Genomic DNA, 16,486 nt, shown 5'->3' with positions numbered 1-16,486 from the left:
TTATGCTTCAGGGGCTGCCTCCATAGCTGCACCACCAGGGAGGCCCTAAATGGCTTTTTGCACTATTGACTAAATCATAATCAGCCACATTCATCCAGGATTATTTTAAGAGCTGATTTCACACTGATAGGACACTGAAGGACCCTCTTATCTCTTTTCTCCCTAGAGTTCATTTTTAGGGGGCACTGGGGATGGGACTGAAGGACAAATCAAGGTTGTCCCTTTGCTACTTGCTTGGACAGCCAGCAAATACTTGAGTAGCTGGTGTGCCTGCTGGTGCCTGGCCTCTGTGTGGGCATGGGACAGGCTGTTTTCTGCTGCATTTGCTAGTCCAAGGAAGTGGAGGTAGAAAGGGTTTTATGCGGTCCTTACTGTCTTTCTGGAGACCTGTGCCTACCCTGGGCCGGAAGCTAGAAGCTCTACGTATATAAAACAGACTCAGCAGTAGATAGAATCATCAGATCAGGAAACAGTCTCAGAGAGATTAAGGAACTTGCCTGCAGCCACGTAACCAGGAAATGAGAGAACCAGATTTGAGACTGAGGTCTGTCTTGCTTTTCCTTGCAACAGGCAGACTGACCTCACAGGCACCCAAACCCTGTGTTTCTGCAGTGACTGTGTCTTCTGCCCTCCTGTGAGACCCCTTTCACATGCTGCAGTGGGTTCTGAAATGGCTGAACTCTTGAGTTATTGGGTTTGATGTTTCCAGCTATGCTAAACAATGTGGCTTTAGGATGCCAACCAGAAAATTCCTAGAGTTTTTAATGAAATGATCTCTCTAAAGAGAACTCAATCCAGCTTTTCACCCCCACCCTATAGATGAAAACACTGAGAACAAAAACGGGAATGGGACATGCCTATGCCACCTGGAATTGGAACACACTGATCACCATGAAAGCAGTGAAAGATTAATGTGCAGCCAGGAGGGAGGGTGCTATCAGCAGGGGTTCGCAGGGCCCAGTGACAGGCTGCACCCTCCCTTGCTGCTCCATGTGGCTCTGAGTTGGAGTGGAGGTCATCCTTGAAGCCCCAGCACCTTGGTCTTTTAAAAGTTCCCCTAGTCCAGCCTCCCCGTACAGAGGACAGGAAACCTGAAGCCTCCCATGCATCACCCAGCCTCTTGAAACAGTGCCCTGCGCACTGACAGCTCGTGTCCTGTCTTGCGAGGCAGTCCATCACATTACTAGGTTGCTCTGCCTGAAGGGAAATGTTTTCATTCAAGAACGTTTATTAGACTCTTCCCCTTTTCCAGGCCTTGTATGGGCACAAGGAAGTCAAATAGTTAGGACCTTGTCACTTCTGTAAAGAAGTCAGAGTCTCCTCAGCAGACAGTTGGAATGCAGCGTGATCCTTGCTGCATTCCTGAGTTTTGGGAGGGATGTGCAGGAGGGTTCCTTAACGTGACTTGAGCAGGTAGGCTAAGGTGGGAGAAGGCCCCCAGATAAGGGCCTGGATAGATCAGCTCAATGAAGAGGAAATGAATGGTATCTCAGGCAACAGGAGAGCCTGAACAAAGAGTTGGAGTTGGGAGAGGGACTGATTAATTAAAAAAACTACAAGTAGTTTCTTCCTGAATGTGCAGGGAAGAGATAGACAGGAGGGAGAGATGAAGCTGCAGAAGTAAGAACAACTAGAAATACCACAGTCCACCCCAAAAGAGTACCTGTGGGGTCTTTGCCAGAAGAGTGGCCTGAGGTCCAGTCCTTCAGTTGCTGTTTTCCTCTAAACCAGGCAGACCGGTCAGCCACTCAGTGAAGATGAATCCCATATGGTCCCTGCTTTGGAAGGGCTCCTGGCCTGAGGGAAATCAGGCAAAGCCAGGCAGATGGATTGCTTTGGTAGGGAGACATCGGTCACATGATGAAACTCAAGTCCTGTCTGGGGGAAGCTCCACAGCAGCTTCCCAGAAGTCTGAGAACAGTCCCTGTGCCACCTGCCCTATGTATTCCCATGCCCTCCTGCTGCAACTCAGCCAGTGTGCTTTCTGGCATGGCCACACCTCAGTGCTGGTCCATGGGGCAGACCCGTGCTGCCTGCACCCCCCACCTTCAGGTGCCGTCTGAGCCCAGGCAGCTGGGGAGGGAGGAGCAAGAGCTACAGGTGAAGAGCCAGGTTAGTTTCCCCTGCTCATTGGTTGTCAGAGTGACTCAGAGCTCTTCGAGGTGATGTGAATCCTCATGACACTCCACCCTCTGCCCCCTACATGACTGTGAAGGTCTGGGAAGGTCAGAGATGAGCTGAGGGTCCCACAGAGTGGACATGATGTGAGAAACCTAGGAAATCTGAAAACTGCAGTTAGCTGAGTCGGAATAGGGGAGTGGAAAGAGCAAGAGTCAATCCTAAATTGAGTACTTACCATCTGTGTGTCTTTTGGCAAGTTACTGTAGCTCTCGGATCCTCTGCAGAGATAACAGGGTCTATTTTGCAGGTCTTGCACGGGGATTCACTTCTTAAATTCAGCACATGTTTCATGAGGAGTGCCACGGACACTGTGCTGGCTGTTGGGAACAAGACTGTGGATGTCCTTTAAATGTATTTATAACCAGAGAGATGTTACATAAACACTTACAGGGGAGTTAGATGAATTACACAGATAAAAAGTTTAAAATGTTGAGATAAGTTTCTCAACAAAAAAGACAGTAGGTGTCAGTCACCTGTCCTTTCAAGAAAAGCAGCTACGTTCCTCTCACTCCCTTGAGGCCCCAGACCCACTCAGCTGCTGCAGTGCTTCTCCCGGGTGGAAGGGCTCCCTCAGGGACGTCCAGTCGGGCTCCTGGGGAAGCCCCACACACACACACACCGACTAAGGGTGTGTCTCCTCACCAGCTTGCAGCACCTGGCCCAACCCAGGGTCCTAAGACAGGATGGCTTCTCCTGTTTCTCCTCCAAAGCCCTCTCCAGACCCTCTCAGAAGACATTCAGAAAGTGGAAAGGAAGGGGCAGGAGACCCTGAAGGGCCCTGTACTGGGTCTCATCCTTCCTGTAGCCTCCCCTCCCTTCCCGGATCTTACCCATCAAAACTACAGTCAGAACTCAGCTTTGCCCTGAACCTTTCCAGAATCATTGAGTCAGTCTCCCTGTCAAATCTGTGCAGGCCATCACCCTGTCCACTTCCTGGTCAATCAGTTAGCCTCAATTATGTGTCATTTGCCTCACCATAGGAAGGTAATTACCCCACCCAGCCCTCACACCCAACAAACTCCTGTTTGTTATCCTACATGTACGAGCTGGAAGTGTATGTCTGTCCTTCTGAAGTCTTCTAGTCTCCTGCAGTGCTAACCCCTTATTTGCTTCTGTTCCTAGGCCTTTACCCTAGTCCAGCACACAGGATGGTAATGACCTGTGGCCCTTCTCTTCCTTTGCGGGACTGAATCACTCAGGCTGCCTCACCCAGAATGGACACTTAGTAGATGCTTTGTCGTGTCTCACTGAAGGAATAGGACCAGATTTGTCCCTGCCTTTACTGGGGACAGAAAGGGCAAGAAAGATGTATAGCTACTTGCAGATGGCCATTAGAGGAGGGGGTGGGATTCACAGGGGGGTCCACTGCCTGGCACTAGCCCATCAACCTCTGTGCTTCCAGCATTGTGACATGGATCTTCCTGTCCAGGTCCTTCTCAGCAAAGTAGAGGCCTGCCTTTTCTACCACATGTACCTGTGTGGTATGGTAGGTGCTCAGCATGCATGGAAGAATTGTGTCCTGATTCATTCTGCTTTCAGGAAGAAACAAAAGTTTAACCTATAGCAGAAATATTTAATATCTGCAGAAGTAAATGAAAGGATTTAGCACTATTTTAGAGAAACTTAGTATCATTCACTTTTCCCCAAAATTAGAAATGCTGGTTAGTATCCAAAACTAGGTGATTGCTGAACCTCCTGAAAATCACACAAGTATTAGCTTTTAGAGAATTTTCAGCAAACAGGTTGAGTTCAATTTAAGAAGACAAGAGCAGAGAATAGTGTTACTTCATGTGTTTGTTTTGACAAATGTTCACTACACCCTCTCGTATGGGCCCCGGTATTCATATTATGGAAGAGGACCCTGGGCTTTAAAAGGTGAAGTGGATAAGAGAAGCAAAGTTTCCAATGCTAAAGCCACTGTTTGTTCATAAATCACAGTATTTGTATGTGAGTTAGCAGCATTTCACATGTGAAATTCTCAGCTTCTCTAGAACTGGGATGTGCTTTATTTGTCTCAGGGTCCCGAGTGCTCTTTCAGGGCCTAGATCTTGACATGCAGTCAGTGTGATGCATGATGAATGGGCTCATGACTGACTGAATGAAAAGAGAAGTACTACCTTTTATGCTTTTTTTAAAAGCTTATTTTACCCAGCAGAAAGGTTTCTCACCATGGAATGTATATTTCCCCCAAAATAAACCTGAAGTGGATCAAAAGCCCTCCTTTTTCAAAATTCCTTCTCTTCCCACAAAGTGAGAAAAGTTCCTTTGTTACTTAAAATATCTGCGCCAGATCGTACAAGGCTGTCTCTTAGCGCAAGTGCTTATTATTGTGGCTAATTTGGTCACATGTGTTTGAAAGAGAACAATGCCTCAGAAATTTTTAAAAGCAAAACAGCAATCTGAAGCATTTGTTGTAATGAGATGTAAATTGCCAACATCAGCCTTGGAGCCGACTGAAATTCGCAATGATGTGTTTTTACCCCCATCTTAAATTAAAAGCACCAGTGGGCCTCCCTTCTCGCCCCAAAGAGACCACATGCTTTTTGTTCCTTTTCTTTTTGATTTTGTAATTCTAAACACCCCCAGTTTACTGATTGATTCATTACCTCATCTGCCATTTGCTGAGCTATTGCTGAGCCCCTGTCCCACGCCTGCTCCAGAGTCAGGCTCTCCCCGAAGCACTATCCGCCTGGATAGTGACAAGATGATCCCCATTTGGCAGGTGGGGAAACTGAGGCACACAGAGGCGAGATGACTTGTGTAGATCATGTTTGAGATTCATACCCAGGCCTAGTGACGAATCCCTTCCAAAATGTACCTTTGGCTGGTCTCTGCTCCGAACTGAATTTGAGGCCCTGGGTATCGTCCATAAAAATGCAGGAGAAGGAGACTGTTCCAGGGACATGGCTAACACCTGGCAGCCGCCCTGTGTTAAACAGTGCTAAGGGAGAATCTTAGGAAACAGTTTTTCTTGAGATCCAGAAGATCCTTGGCATTTGACAAAACTCTGGGAAGATCCGTGTGGGCACAGGGGAGGCGGGTGTGCAGTGTAGTGCCAGGCCTCCTCTGTGCCAGGCCAGTGCAAAGAGCCATGGGTACAAGCAGACCAGCAGTTACCGTGGTTCACAGAAGCCATGGTTTTCTAGTGGACTGAACTGAGTACCCAAGATAATGGGCATGTGTGAGAGGGGGGGAAGGGTGAGCCACTGTTTGCTGAGCAGCCACTCTGTGCCAGACTCTGGAGCAGTCATTTCATACACATGATTAAGTCAGTCATTGAATCTTAAATACTGCCAAGTCGCTGTTTTCTTTCCTGGTCAGGTGAGGTGGCTGGTCAGAGGGGTTAAGTTAACTATTGAGGTGAGAATCTGAACCATGCATTGTACTGAGTCCTGATCCCTGGCAAAAAAAAAAAAAAAAAGACATAGTCCCTCCCTGCCCCTTAGCCTCACAGTCTGGTGGGGGCATCAGGCATAGAAACAAATGAGGCAGCTGATTGTTATGGGTGTTGGGGAACTCATCGGGGACCCAGAGGAGCCAGAGCTCCACCACCACCAGAGGATGCTCATAATGCACCTAAACAGCGAGTGGAAACCCATGAAATTTAAATCCTCTGTTGCTCCACATTCCAAGCCAAGAGTTAGGAAGGAAGCACCTGATCTCCACTTGAGAGCACCGGCAGCCTCATGAAGGAGGCGGCATTTGCATCGGACCTTGAATCCTTGGTGGAGTTTGCATAGGTGGCTGGCTGTGGGGTGGAATGTGCAGAACACGAAGACTAGGTCGCAGGCAGGAAAGGCGCATGTGTGGAGAGTGTTAGCCTCTTTCTGGAATGGAGTCTGACTGTGGGCGGGGCCCGCAAGGGGGAGGAGCCCAACTCACCCTGCCTTCTGCTGTCCCGCAAGTGTTCCGCTGAGCAGTTCCTTCTCCTGGCTAGCTGTTTCCAATTTCTACTTGACAGTCCATTTGCTACTTCATGTGCTGCAAAAATCCTCTGAGAAGTTTCCCATCTAACCCCACTTCCAACCCCAACCATCTAAGTTCAGCAAGTCCTTAGTTCAGAATCCTTTGGCCCTTTAAATTCCTCCTCCCCCACAACTCTCTCTCCCTATTCTCATATCATGATAAATTTACTGAGAGCCTGTAGTGTGCCAGGCACCGTCCTAGACACCAAGATTATAAAGGGAAGACTGTCTGAGAAGAACTTTACCGTTGAATATTGACAGCACCCAGATTGGCAGATGATTGCAGTTTGCTAGAAGGATGTACAGCATAGAGACTCCTACCAGGTAGTGATAAGAGCAGAGCCTCTCAAAGGAGATACCTGAGCTCATTCTGAAGTTTAATGGGGGCTGGCAGGCAGACGAAGTGGTGTTCGAGGCCAAGACAACAGCACACCCAGAGGCACGGAGGCCTGGGAGCGACAAGCAGTGAGTATTGGGAGACTGAAAAGCAATCCCTGAGCTAGAGGGGAGAATTGTTCTGAGCCTTTAGGACACAGCGGTGTGCTTCTTAATTTTGAGGGTGATAGGGAAACTAAGCAAGAAAGAATGCGGTCATTTGACGAGCTCCTTGACAGCCACATGAAGATGGAAAGAAAGAACCAGACTAACATCAGAACTGAGCTGGATTACTCCTCTTACTCAACAGCTTCCTCCCACAGAAGGAAAAGGAGGGGCAGGATCTTGCCAGCAGTGACCTGTGAGCCAGTCACTGCTAACCCTCTTCTCAGGCCATTCCTTTTCCCTGTCGCTGAATGTCAGAACAGAAAGAGACTCAGACGCCACTTGGTCATGGGAAACTGAAATAATGACCTCTTTCATGGGTTAAGGGAAGATCTTGTGCTCCACTTGAGTTTGTATCTCAAAAACTTCACCTGAGATCTCCCACTAAGAGTCGAGAAACGAGAAAAAAAAAAGTCGATAAACGTTGGCATCTGCTTCTGAAACTTTAGAATTATTCATTCCATGTTGTCATTCTCTTATTCACTTACCAAACATTCAGAGAGTACCCCAGGTGCTGGTGACAAAGACATGTCAGACCCAGCCCCAGCCCTGGAATAGGTTTACACTCCAGGGAGATGCTGTCAGAATGGTGAGGCTGCCAGTCCTCCCCTCCGCCACCTCTAGCTGTGGTCACACACTTAAAGCAGAGAGAGTGGGGAGTGGAGCCCAAGCGCTAGCAAGACAAAGCGGCCTTCCTCAGCTGCTGGCCTGCTCCCCGGCCCTTTGCGTTGAGCTTCATACAAGACTCGGGGTTAAACTGATGGAGACTAGAGAGCTTCCCTCTTGCAGACAAGTGGTGCTCAAGGCCAAGGCAACAGCAGAACCCAGAGGCATCCCGCTTCTGGATGGGAATGATGTTGCTGCTCTGGGAAATGCAGTCATGAGTAACAGAACCACTAATACCTTCATTACTGCCAGCCAAAGTCTAGAATATAGCAAGTGAATATAGAATTGTGACCAAATTGTTGGTTACAGTTTTAATACAAAAGGAACTGTGTCTCAAATACCAACGTTAGTGTGGGAGAAGACTAAATGGTGAAATTTATCAGCTACTTAAATGACATGCACAGCCTTTGGAATCCACTATTAAAGCAGCTGAAGCTCTGATGGAAATCAACTCCTGCAATATTTGTGTAGGGAGAATTTACAAGATGCTAAACTCTCCATTGGCCTTTGGAGTGACTCTTCTGCAAAAGTTAATCAAGTCTTTTGGTCTTATTTACTCATTTTCATCCTGTTCCTCTGCCCTTTGGTAATCAAGACACAATAGGTGATTTAAAAAAACAGTCCATTTTTAAAAGCTAATGGAGACAAAAATACCACCCTTAGAAACCAGCACATTTATCTAGCTTCCTTTCACTATTTAAACTGCATGTAATTTGTGTTGATTGCATTAAAATAAAAATCAGGGTAGCTGTTAGATCAAGCAATCAGGAGCTTAATCTGTATTGTATTTTAATTTCTTGGTTGAAATGCTTCTATCTAGATACCAGATCCTCGGGGAGGGGGAAGCCTTTGCATTTCTCTCCACTGCTTCCTCACCTCTGTTCTGCTTGGCCTGCTCCTCCATGGGGTGCAGAGATGAGGTTTGGGGGAGATACACAATTTTCAAATTCTAATAATTACCACCCTTTTTCACCGTCTTAACAGAACTTCTTGCCTGTGTAGGAAGTTGAGTCCCCTGCATTTTCATTCAGACAGGAATACCCTGAAAGTCTACTCCTGATTCATTCAGTCCACTCTTGCCTTCCAATTTTCTACTTTCTCCCTTATGACATTTATACTTCATATAATTTTCAAGCTGGGTTTAAGTGTAGCGCAATGGACAAAAATAAGCCAGCCTATTTTTTTTCTTGTGCCACTATATGCTGATAGATGCATAGTTACAATATTTGCCTTTTATTTATTTTCCTTGGAGTTCTAGACAGATCTCTTTTCTTAACTGCCTAGGTCCTGCCATTGACTTGGAAAAAGTAAAGTCAGAATGTCTCGAGCCCGAGCCGGAGTTACGGAGCACTTTCAGTGAGGAAGCAAATACGTCGTCCTATTACCCCGCTCCTGCACCTGTCATGGACAAGTATATCCTAGACAATGGCAAGGTAGTGTTTCAAGCTCAATATCGATTCCCTGCAAGTGTGTGTCAGTCAGAGTAAAGATGGAGAAGAGGACGGTGGGAGCTTTTCGAGACACAGCTTGACTGTTGGCCTCCCATTCCAGAGCAACTCCTTCTAGAATTCATGGTTATAACTAGTGAAGCTTTACTGGAGCTTTTTTTTTTTTTTTTTTCATCTTCCTTTCTTTTATTAAATACTGCACCAAAGCAATAAAAATTAAAAATGACCTTTAAAAACAGCTTCACAGAAAGCTTTTTTAAAAAATAGTTTGCTGAAATAGGCCCTTCCCTCCCTCCTATGAAACCAGATATATAAAGTTAAAAGGTGAACTAGGAATAAAGTATCTGATTTTAGATAACAAAATTTCAAATACCTCCATTTGCATTCACAAAGTATCTAAGTCCTGTGCTAGATGCCAGAGACCAAGTTGGCTGGGACCAGCATCTTTTCCACCTGCTGCTTTCAAGCTGTGTCCTCAGCAGTGGTGAGCCTACAGTCACAGGACCACATATAGAACTTCCCAGATCTCTTGTAAGACCCTTGGGGAAAAATCATGAAAGGACACTTAAACATTAACAACACATGTATTGGGATGGGGTGAAAAATAATGAAATAACCTTTGGAAATCATGAAGTTATATGATGATAGAGCAGCAGGGAAGGGAGACAACTATTTTGCCATCCTCCTTACATCCAGATGATTCCATCCTGGGAGAAATATACTGGAGCCCTCTGTCTAGTTTCACATTCAGCTGTGGTGTTAGTGTTCTCTGCCACTATCGCATGTATGACAGGGTGTCCCCTGATAGTCTCCCCCACCCCCAGAGTCATCTATATCTGTTCATTTTTCTTTCCTTATGCTTCAGAGGGTCTCTGTTTATCCAGTATTGTTCCCTGTTGGGTTGATGAGAAAGAAAAGTTTTGCATTTGGGTTTGCAACTGGCCTGACTGAGCCAAAGCAAATATTGTCAGACCAGGGAAATGAAACCTGCTAGTCTTCAGGGCCCGCTTGGATAGGCTGCCTTGTCTGCCATGGAGTACTTTCTTCCTGCAAAAGCCAAGAGGCTTTATTTAAAAGCTTGTCTCACAGAGGAGAGGTGGCATGACACACTTCTGTGTTACCTGTGTGACCCTAGGTGGATCCTTCCCCTCTCTGACCCTCGGTTCCTGGTTGGGTCATGTGATGCTCTCTAGACCTTTAATCTATCAACCTGCCTCTCTATGTTTGGTGAACATTCCCCAGTTGAAGATAAAGGGGATAAAAGCACTATTTTGTGTTTGTTGATTTCTCTTTAGTCATGACCTGTATTGTGAGTGACTAGAGACTTCCTTAAAGTTGCTTTTAAGAGAAATTCATTTTCTCTTACTTTGGAGACTGATGGACAGTTTTGGGGAATCACAGGGATCTCTTTGACAGAGGTATCATTTTTCTTCCAGAAAATGGGTCTGATTTCATTTAACTTCTTCACAGTTGAGTTATACAACAAATCTTGAAAATTTCAATTTTCTTTTCTTTTTAGTTGTTGCCAACAGTTGCTATAAAACTAACGTGGCTTTTGTTTGCACCAGTTTGTTCGGCAGAGAGCATACTAAGGGAGATCCCAGGAAGCGGCCATGTTGGAAACGGAAACAGAAGGCAGCTTCCCAGAGCAGCACTCCCAGCCTCAGGAGTAGCCCTCCTTGTCGCCACTCACTGTCACTACTGACATTCCTCCTCTTGGCCTGTATAAACAAAGGCCTTAATCTCTGGAAGGCTGGAGAGATGGGTTGGGATCCATTTCCTACTAGTAAACTAGCTTTGTCCTACAAAACATTTCACAAAGAACTTTTTATCATGTCCCCTAGCACCAGATGCCCTATTCTTAATAGGCCCCCTTGACACCTAAGACTGACATCTTGGTCAAATAGTGAACTATAGTTTACATGAACAGGGCTTACCACAGAAGTTACTTTATGATTTTGATCAAGTACATTGTCTAAGATGCTTTATTTCCAAAACTCATTGAATCATTAACCTGTAAATATTATTAAAATTTAATCAGTCTATGCCAGGTGTAGATGAGTAGACACATCTAGAGAAAGGACTTGTCTACAGAGACAGGTGCCAGGTCTCTTGGTACCCAGGTCAGTGTTCTCTTCAGCCCCTTTTGCTGTGTTCCTGAAAGCTAAGCAACTCCAGCTGACCCTGAGCTTTGCTGACCTCGGGACCCTTCCTTGTCCCAAATGCACCAGTGTGTGTCTGTGCCTAGTCTTACCCATGGCCATCTATTTCTGTCAAGTTTGGGCATATATTCAAATAAATGTTAAGAAACTTAATTTGCCAACAAATAGCAGCTTATCAGAACTGAAAGCCAGTGCCATAACGATATAGTAAAACTGCCTTTCAGTTTTTGCCTGCTTTGTGTTCAAACTAGTCCCGATCATTTTGTAGGGGACAGAAGATGGAAAGACTTGACTGTGAAGGACTGAATCTGGTGGTACAGGCTCTAAGTAGGCTAGAAATTCAGAGGAGTACAACTCAGCTTGGGAGTGGTTACGGAGTGGTTCTTGGGCTGGCGACTCATGCTGGAATGATTAGCAGGCTTTAGAAGACATAGTGAAGGCATTCATTCCTAGGCAAGGGAGAAACATGAGTGAGGTAAGAAGGCAAAGCTACTGACATGTGCTGTCCTGTTGATTCCCTCACAGTGTCTCATTTAACCATTGTTGGCTAGAGGGTGTTCTGTCTGTTGTGCAGCTGAGGAAGTAAGTCGCAGAGAGAGAAAGGCATTTGCCCAGGATCCCAACAAACAGGTAGAAGGACCCAGCTTCACAGCTTGATCTGAAGGCTCTAAAGCTCATCTTCTTTCTGTTACCCCACACTGGAAGTGGATGGAAGTACACTCATCCAGGAGCTTTGTAGCATGCTGGCTTTAGAAGAGAAACAAAGGTTAGCAGGTTGAATGGAGGCAGGACTCTAGAGGGCTCTTAAAGCAGACCAAGGAGGTTGGATATGATGTGACAGAAAATAGGGAGTTGTTCATCACTCTAGATGATTAACATAAAAGATAAAAAAAAAATACTTGAAAGACTGCATAAATCATGGAGTCAATGAAGGAAAGCCACATTTTTGTGAAATTAACCTGGCAGCATTTATAAGGTGGGTGGGAGGGGGCTGGAAGGCCTGTGTGGCTTTGTTCCTGGGCTCCTTCTGCAGTGGTGAACTATGTTCTGGCAAGGCACATGGCTGGCAGGAATAGAGGAAATGTAACTGAACCCGGATGTGCCCAAGCTGCTGGGCTGTCACCAGTTGGCACCACTGTGATGTTGGTGGCAGCAGGAGGCCCGGAAAACAGGGGCTTCATGAAGATTTAATCGGTCGAATCTTGATTTCAGAATTTACTGTGTCTTAGGAAAACTAGTCTCTCTGAATCTCTGTTCATGTCTGTAGAATGGGAATCATTTCTACCTATTTTCATCTCTTAAAGTTGTTGTGAAGATTGAATACTGTAAAACTACAATACCTGACTCATTATAGGTTTTTTTAAAATAGTAGCCCCTTTCTCTTGTAGAACATTGGCTAAAATGACTAGCACTGCTGTCTTAAGAATAATAAATTAAGAAAGCAGAGGAAAGCAAGGTCCAGGGCAGATGAGAGCAGAGATCTTTGAGAAAACTAAAGTTGTCTTCTATCTCTAAGGTCTCCTAATTCTGGATTTAATCTCATTCAAATCCATTGTTTCCCCTTAGTCTGGAAGCTTGTGTGGGCAGCTCCATGGTGTCACCAAGGGAGGTGACTGGGACTCAGCAGGGAGCAGCAGGGAACATGGCCCCAGCATGCCTGATCTGGCATGTAGACTGCCCACCTGCAGTTTAGACCGCAGAGAAAGGCCAGACTTGACCTTGAATCGGTGTTGCACACCTCACTCCAGGTTGCACACCTCACTCCAGGTTGCTTATCTTCCACAGCCTGAAACAGATTTGCAGCCCTGAAGCTTGTGGCACAGGGCAGCCAGGTGGGCCGGGTATCTAATATGGTACCTGCAGAGGTCTGAATGATCTTTTGCGCAAAAGGAAGTGAAGTCAGATGTGGCAGGTGGTTTGTTTACTTACTGACGTTCAGGGGTGGGCTGTGGTTTTGTTCTTTGCTTTACTTTTTGATGGCTGGGAAACCTCAGTAATTGAAAGAAGGTGATGTGATGCTGGCTGACCTGTTCGCCCATGTGTGTGTGCCCACCTTCCTTTCCTATCAACCTTCCGCACAAAGATCTTTAATTATCTTTGTGCAATGGGTCATGCCAGTCAGCCATCAGACCAGGACCCCTCCTAAAGTGCCTCCCAGCCGTCCTGTGCCGAGGACCTGTGTCTCTGGGTAAACGAGGGCTGGGACAGGACCCTTTCAGTCCTCTTCAGAAGTCTAGCTCATGAGTAGTGCCTCCACGTCACACACAGGCCACTTCCACTCTCCCCAGACTCGGCAGAGACAAAACAGCAATGGCAATGGCAAAGGTAAACAGCATCTTTTAATGATTAAGGTCAGCAAATAATTTTTCAGTGGTAAAAGATCCAGATAGTTGGGGGAAAATTGAAAACATGTAGCTCATTGCCATCTCATCCAGGGTTGACGACCTGTTTAGAGCCACGCTTGTGTTGTGAACACAGCTTGTGCCCTCAGCACCACACGAGGCACACTTGGTTGTGTGCAGTTTGTTAAAAGCAGAGGTGTTCTGGGCCAGAAGGAACTTAGGTGGAATTCAGCTCTTCCAGTTCTCAGACGGGGAGACTGAAGCCAGTGACCGGACAGGCCTTGCAGGCATCACCAGCCTCCGATACAGCCCTGCCCAGACAGCTGCTGTCCCCTCTCGAGCTGGCAGTGGTTTTCAAACTTAGCTCTGCATTGGGGTTCCCTAGGGAGCTTTAAACCCACCTGCTACCTAGGCCTCACCCGAACTAAATAAATCAGAATCTCTGGGAGAAGGGCCCAGGCCCCAGCAATATTTTTATTGCTCCCCAGGCCACCCCATGTGCAGCCAGGTTGCAAAGCACTGTGCTGGGAGCGTGTCCTCCCCAGGAAGCTCGTGTTCAAGGGAGAGGGTCTTTCTGGATTGGAACAGAGAGAGGAGTTCGACATACGGGTCCTGAAGAGTGGGTAGGCTCAACTGCCTGTGTGACAGTAGTTTAGAATCCCAGCTCTGCAACTTAATCATTGAGTGACTTACAGGTCACTTTATCTTTCTGAAACTGCATTTTTCATCTGAAGTGGAAAAAGTATCATAACACCTCCCTTCTGGAGTTGCCCTGACAATGTGAGCCAGTGGCTATAAAGCACTAGGTTAAGGCCTGGCTCTTTACAAGTAGTCCATATGTGATTATTAGTAGTTCCCTGGAAGATAGTTTCATATTTACCCAATGATTCCCTTAGAACTGTGCAGCCGTGTCTTTCAAAAGACAAGAAAAGTTCCCAACTCCCATCCTGTCCCCCTAAACAGGTGCTTGTGTTCTTATTCCTTTCAGGTCCATCTGGGAAGCGGGATTTGGGTTGATGAGGAGAAATGGCATCAGCTACAAGTAACCCAAGGAGATTCCAAGTACACAAAGAACTTGGCAGTCATGATTTGGGGAACAGATGTTCTGAAGAACAGAAGCGTCACAGGAGTTGCCACAAAAAAAAAGAAAGATGCAGTCCCTAAGCCACCCCTCTCGCCTCACAAGCTCAGCATCGTCAGAGGTAGGTCACGACAGTGGTAACGCCGTGGCGAGATGCCAGCCTTTGCTCTGTGGAGATGGTAGTGGGCACAGGTCAGTGCAGCAAATACAGATGCCACCCAGGCCAGGGCCTGGACTGGGCACAGGGACACAGGCGCAGGACTTGGTCCTCCCCACTGCTTGGGGGGACCCCACTGGCTGGGGCAATGAGTGAGATGAAGCCCCACTGAGGGTCATGGGATTCTGCTTCTTTCCATGTTTGGGACAGGCTGAGGTGAAAGCCAGGAGGCAGGGACTCCTATCCTGGACTTTTGGGTTTTTCTGGCCTTCCTCCCGGCCCTCTGCCTCGTTTCCTCCCTCTTTCTTCTTCCTTTCCTCTGCCTCTCCCACCCTCTCTTCCCCTAGTCACTAAGCACTTATTCTTTGCCAGGTGTTGAGGTCACTCAGTCTCTAACTGCAAGGAACTCACAGTCTCATGGGAAGGTGCAGTCAGGAACAGCTAGTTACTGTGTAGCTAATAGGATCTACAGAGACAAGCAGAAGAGTCCATGGGAGCAGAGAGAACATAGTAATAGTTCGTTATTCTGAGCATTTACTATACTTCAAATTCTGGGGGGTTTTTTGTTTGTTTGTTTTAGTGGTGTCATACATAGACCAAGATTATAGCAGTTGGCATAAGAAAAGTGATCAGATTTAGGGTACATTTTGGAGATGGACATGACAGGACAGTGACCTCTGGCAGATCACAGAGATTAAGTGACCAGCCTGAGGTCAGGTCATAACTACCAGATTTCAAAGCCTGGATTCAAACCCATCACCCCTGACCTCGGCCTGGGGTTGGCCCTGGGTAACCCGGCTGCCTCTCTTGCCTGTCTGACTCATGAGTAATTGATTTAGGCGGCCACTTATGTTTAGACAGTCAGAGGTGGCCTTTAGTCTGTCCGCTGTCGGATACGGTGGAGCCTGGTTGGGGAAGTCATCCTGAGAAAGCAGCTTCCTGGGATGTGGCCCTGCAGCTGCCAGGTGGCAGACCTCTTGCTCTGCTACACTTGTTGGAGTGTGACCAAGCAGTCCCAGGTGCTTTCAGGTGACTGGTGCCAGGCCTTTGTCACGCTGTTCAAAGTCAGTCATCTGCTGGGTATCTGTCTCAGGCACTGCTCTGGACCATGAGGACCTGGGAGCCCAATCTGACCTGTCACACCCTCATTGCCTTGCACAATGCCTGGCTCACAGTAGCTGCTCAGTGAAACAGGGGTCAAGAAATGAAGCCCTGAGACCTGCACCGCCCCCTCCCCCGGCTCTCCTCACTGATTTCTTGTAAATCACTTTCCTTCTGTGCCCCAGTTTCCCCAGCTAAAAACTTAACTCTAAAGATGGTGTGGCTACCTGCGGGGATTATAACTTGGATAAAGTAGTGTTTACAGCGTGAAAAGAAGTTACCATTTTTTTACTGACAAACAAGATGCCTCTATGGAGCTAACATGACCTTACGCAGGTCAAACCATTGAAACTCGCGATAGTCCAGTGCTTTTCAACTCACAGGTCCTCCCCTGAGCACCTGCAGTGAAACATGAGATGTGCAGAAGTTGGATTCAGGTCTCCAAAGCCTGGATTTGTGCCCCAAGTCTACTCTGGCTTCTGCTACACCTTTAGCTTATCCTGGTTTGTATTTACTCATTTGTGTTTCTCCCAACCTAGCACAGCACAGGAAGGTGCTTGGTATCTCTGTCCGTAAAGCCAGGACCTGTCCTTGCCCCGCCTACCCAGAGAGCCCCCTAGACACCCTGAATATACTATAAACCCCATTCACATGGGGTCCTGTGCAACTAGTCTCGTCCCAGGGATGTGGAACAATCTAGGAGAAATGTCAGCTGTGGGGCTGGAGTCCTCTACAGACTCACTGGCTTCAGTCCCACCTGCTAAGCACTGAATTTCTCTCACTGATTCATCTCCCCCATTTTCTAAGTCTGTTTATAACTTTCTTCATTTTTCCTAATATGCT

At 46.8% G+C, this 16,486-nt stretch overlaps 2 protein-coding genes across 3 annotated transcripts in view; both read left to right on the top strand.

The window, feature by feature from the left end:
* AGBL4 (ATP/GTP binding protein-like 4) overlaps positions 1-16,486 on the top strand; it is an 893,441-nt gene that overhangs the window by 710,943 nt on the left and 166,012 nt on the right. The window lies entirely within an intron of this gene.
* Positions 1-16,486, top strand: part of BEND5 (BEN domain containing 5) — a 45,576-nt gene that overhangs the window by 23,832 nt on the left and 5,258 nt on the right. For both annotated transcript variants that reach the window (XM_012722336.1, XM_004678982.1), the window contains exons 4-5: positions 8,637-8,785; positions 14,293-14,506. In XM_012722336.1, the coding sequence (XP_012577790.1) occupies positions 8,637-8,785; positions 14,293-14,506 (363 nt within the window). The remainder of the gene's footprint in view (positions 1-8,636; positions 8,786-14,292; positions 14,507-16,486) is intronic.

Source organism: Condylura cristata, unplaced genomic scaffold, assembly GCF_000260355.1.
Source record: "Condylura cristata isolate star-nosed mole 26May11 unplaced genomic scaffold, ConCri1.0 scaffold00008, whole genome shotgun sequence".
Lineage (NCBI taxonomy): Eukaryota > Metazoa > Chordata > Mammalia > Eulipotyphla > Talpidae > Condylura > Condylura cristata.
The sequence above is the reverse complement of the archived record's forward strand: the minus strand, read 5'-3'. Positions and strand labels throughout refer to the sequence as shown.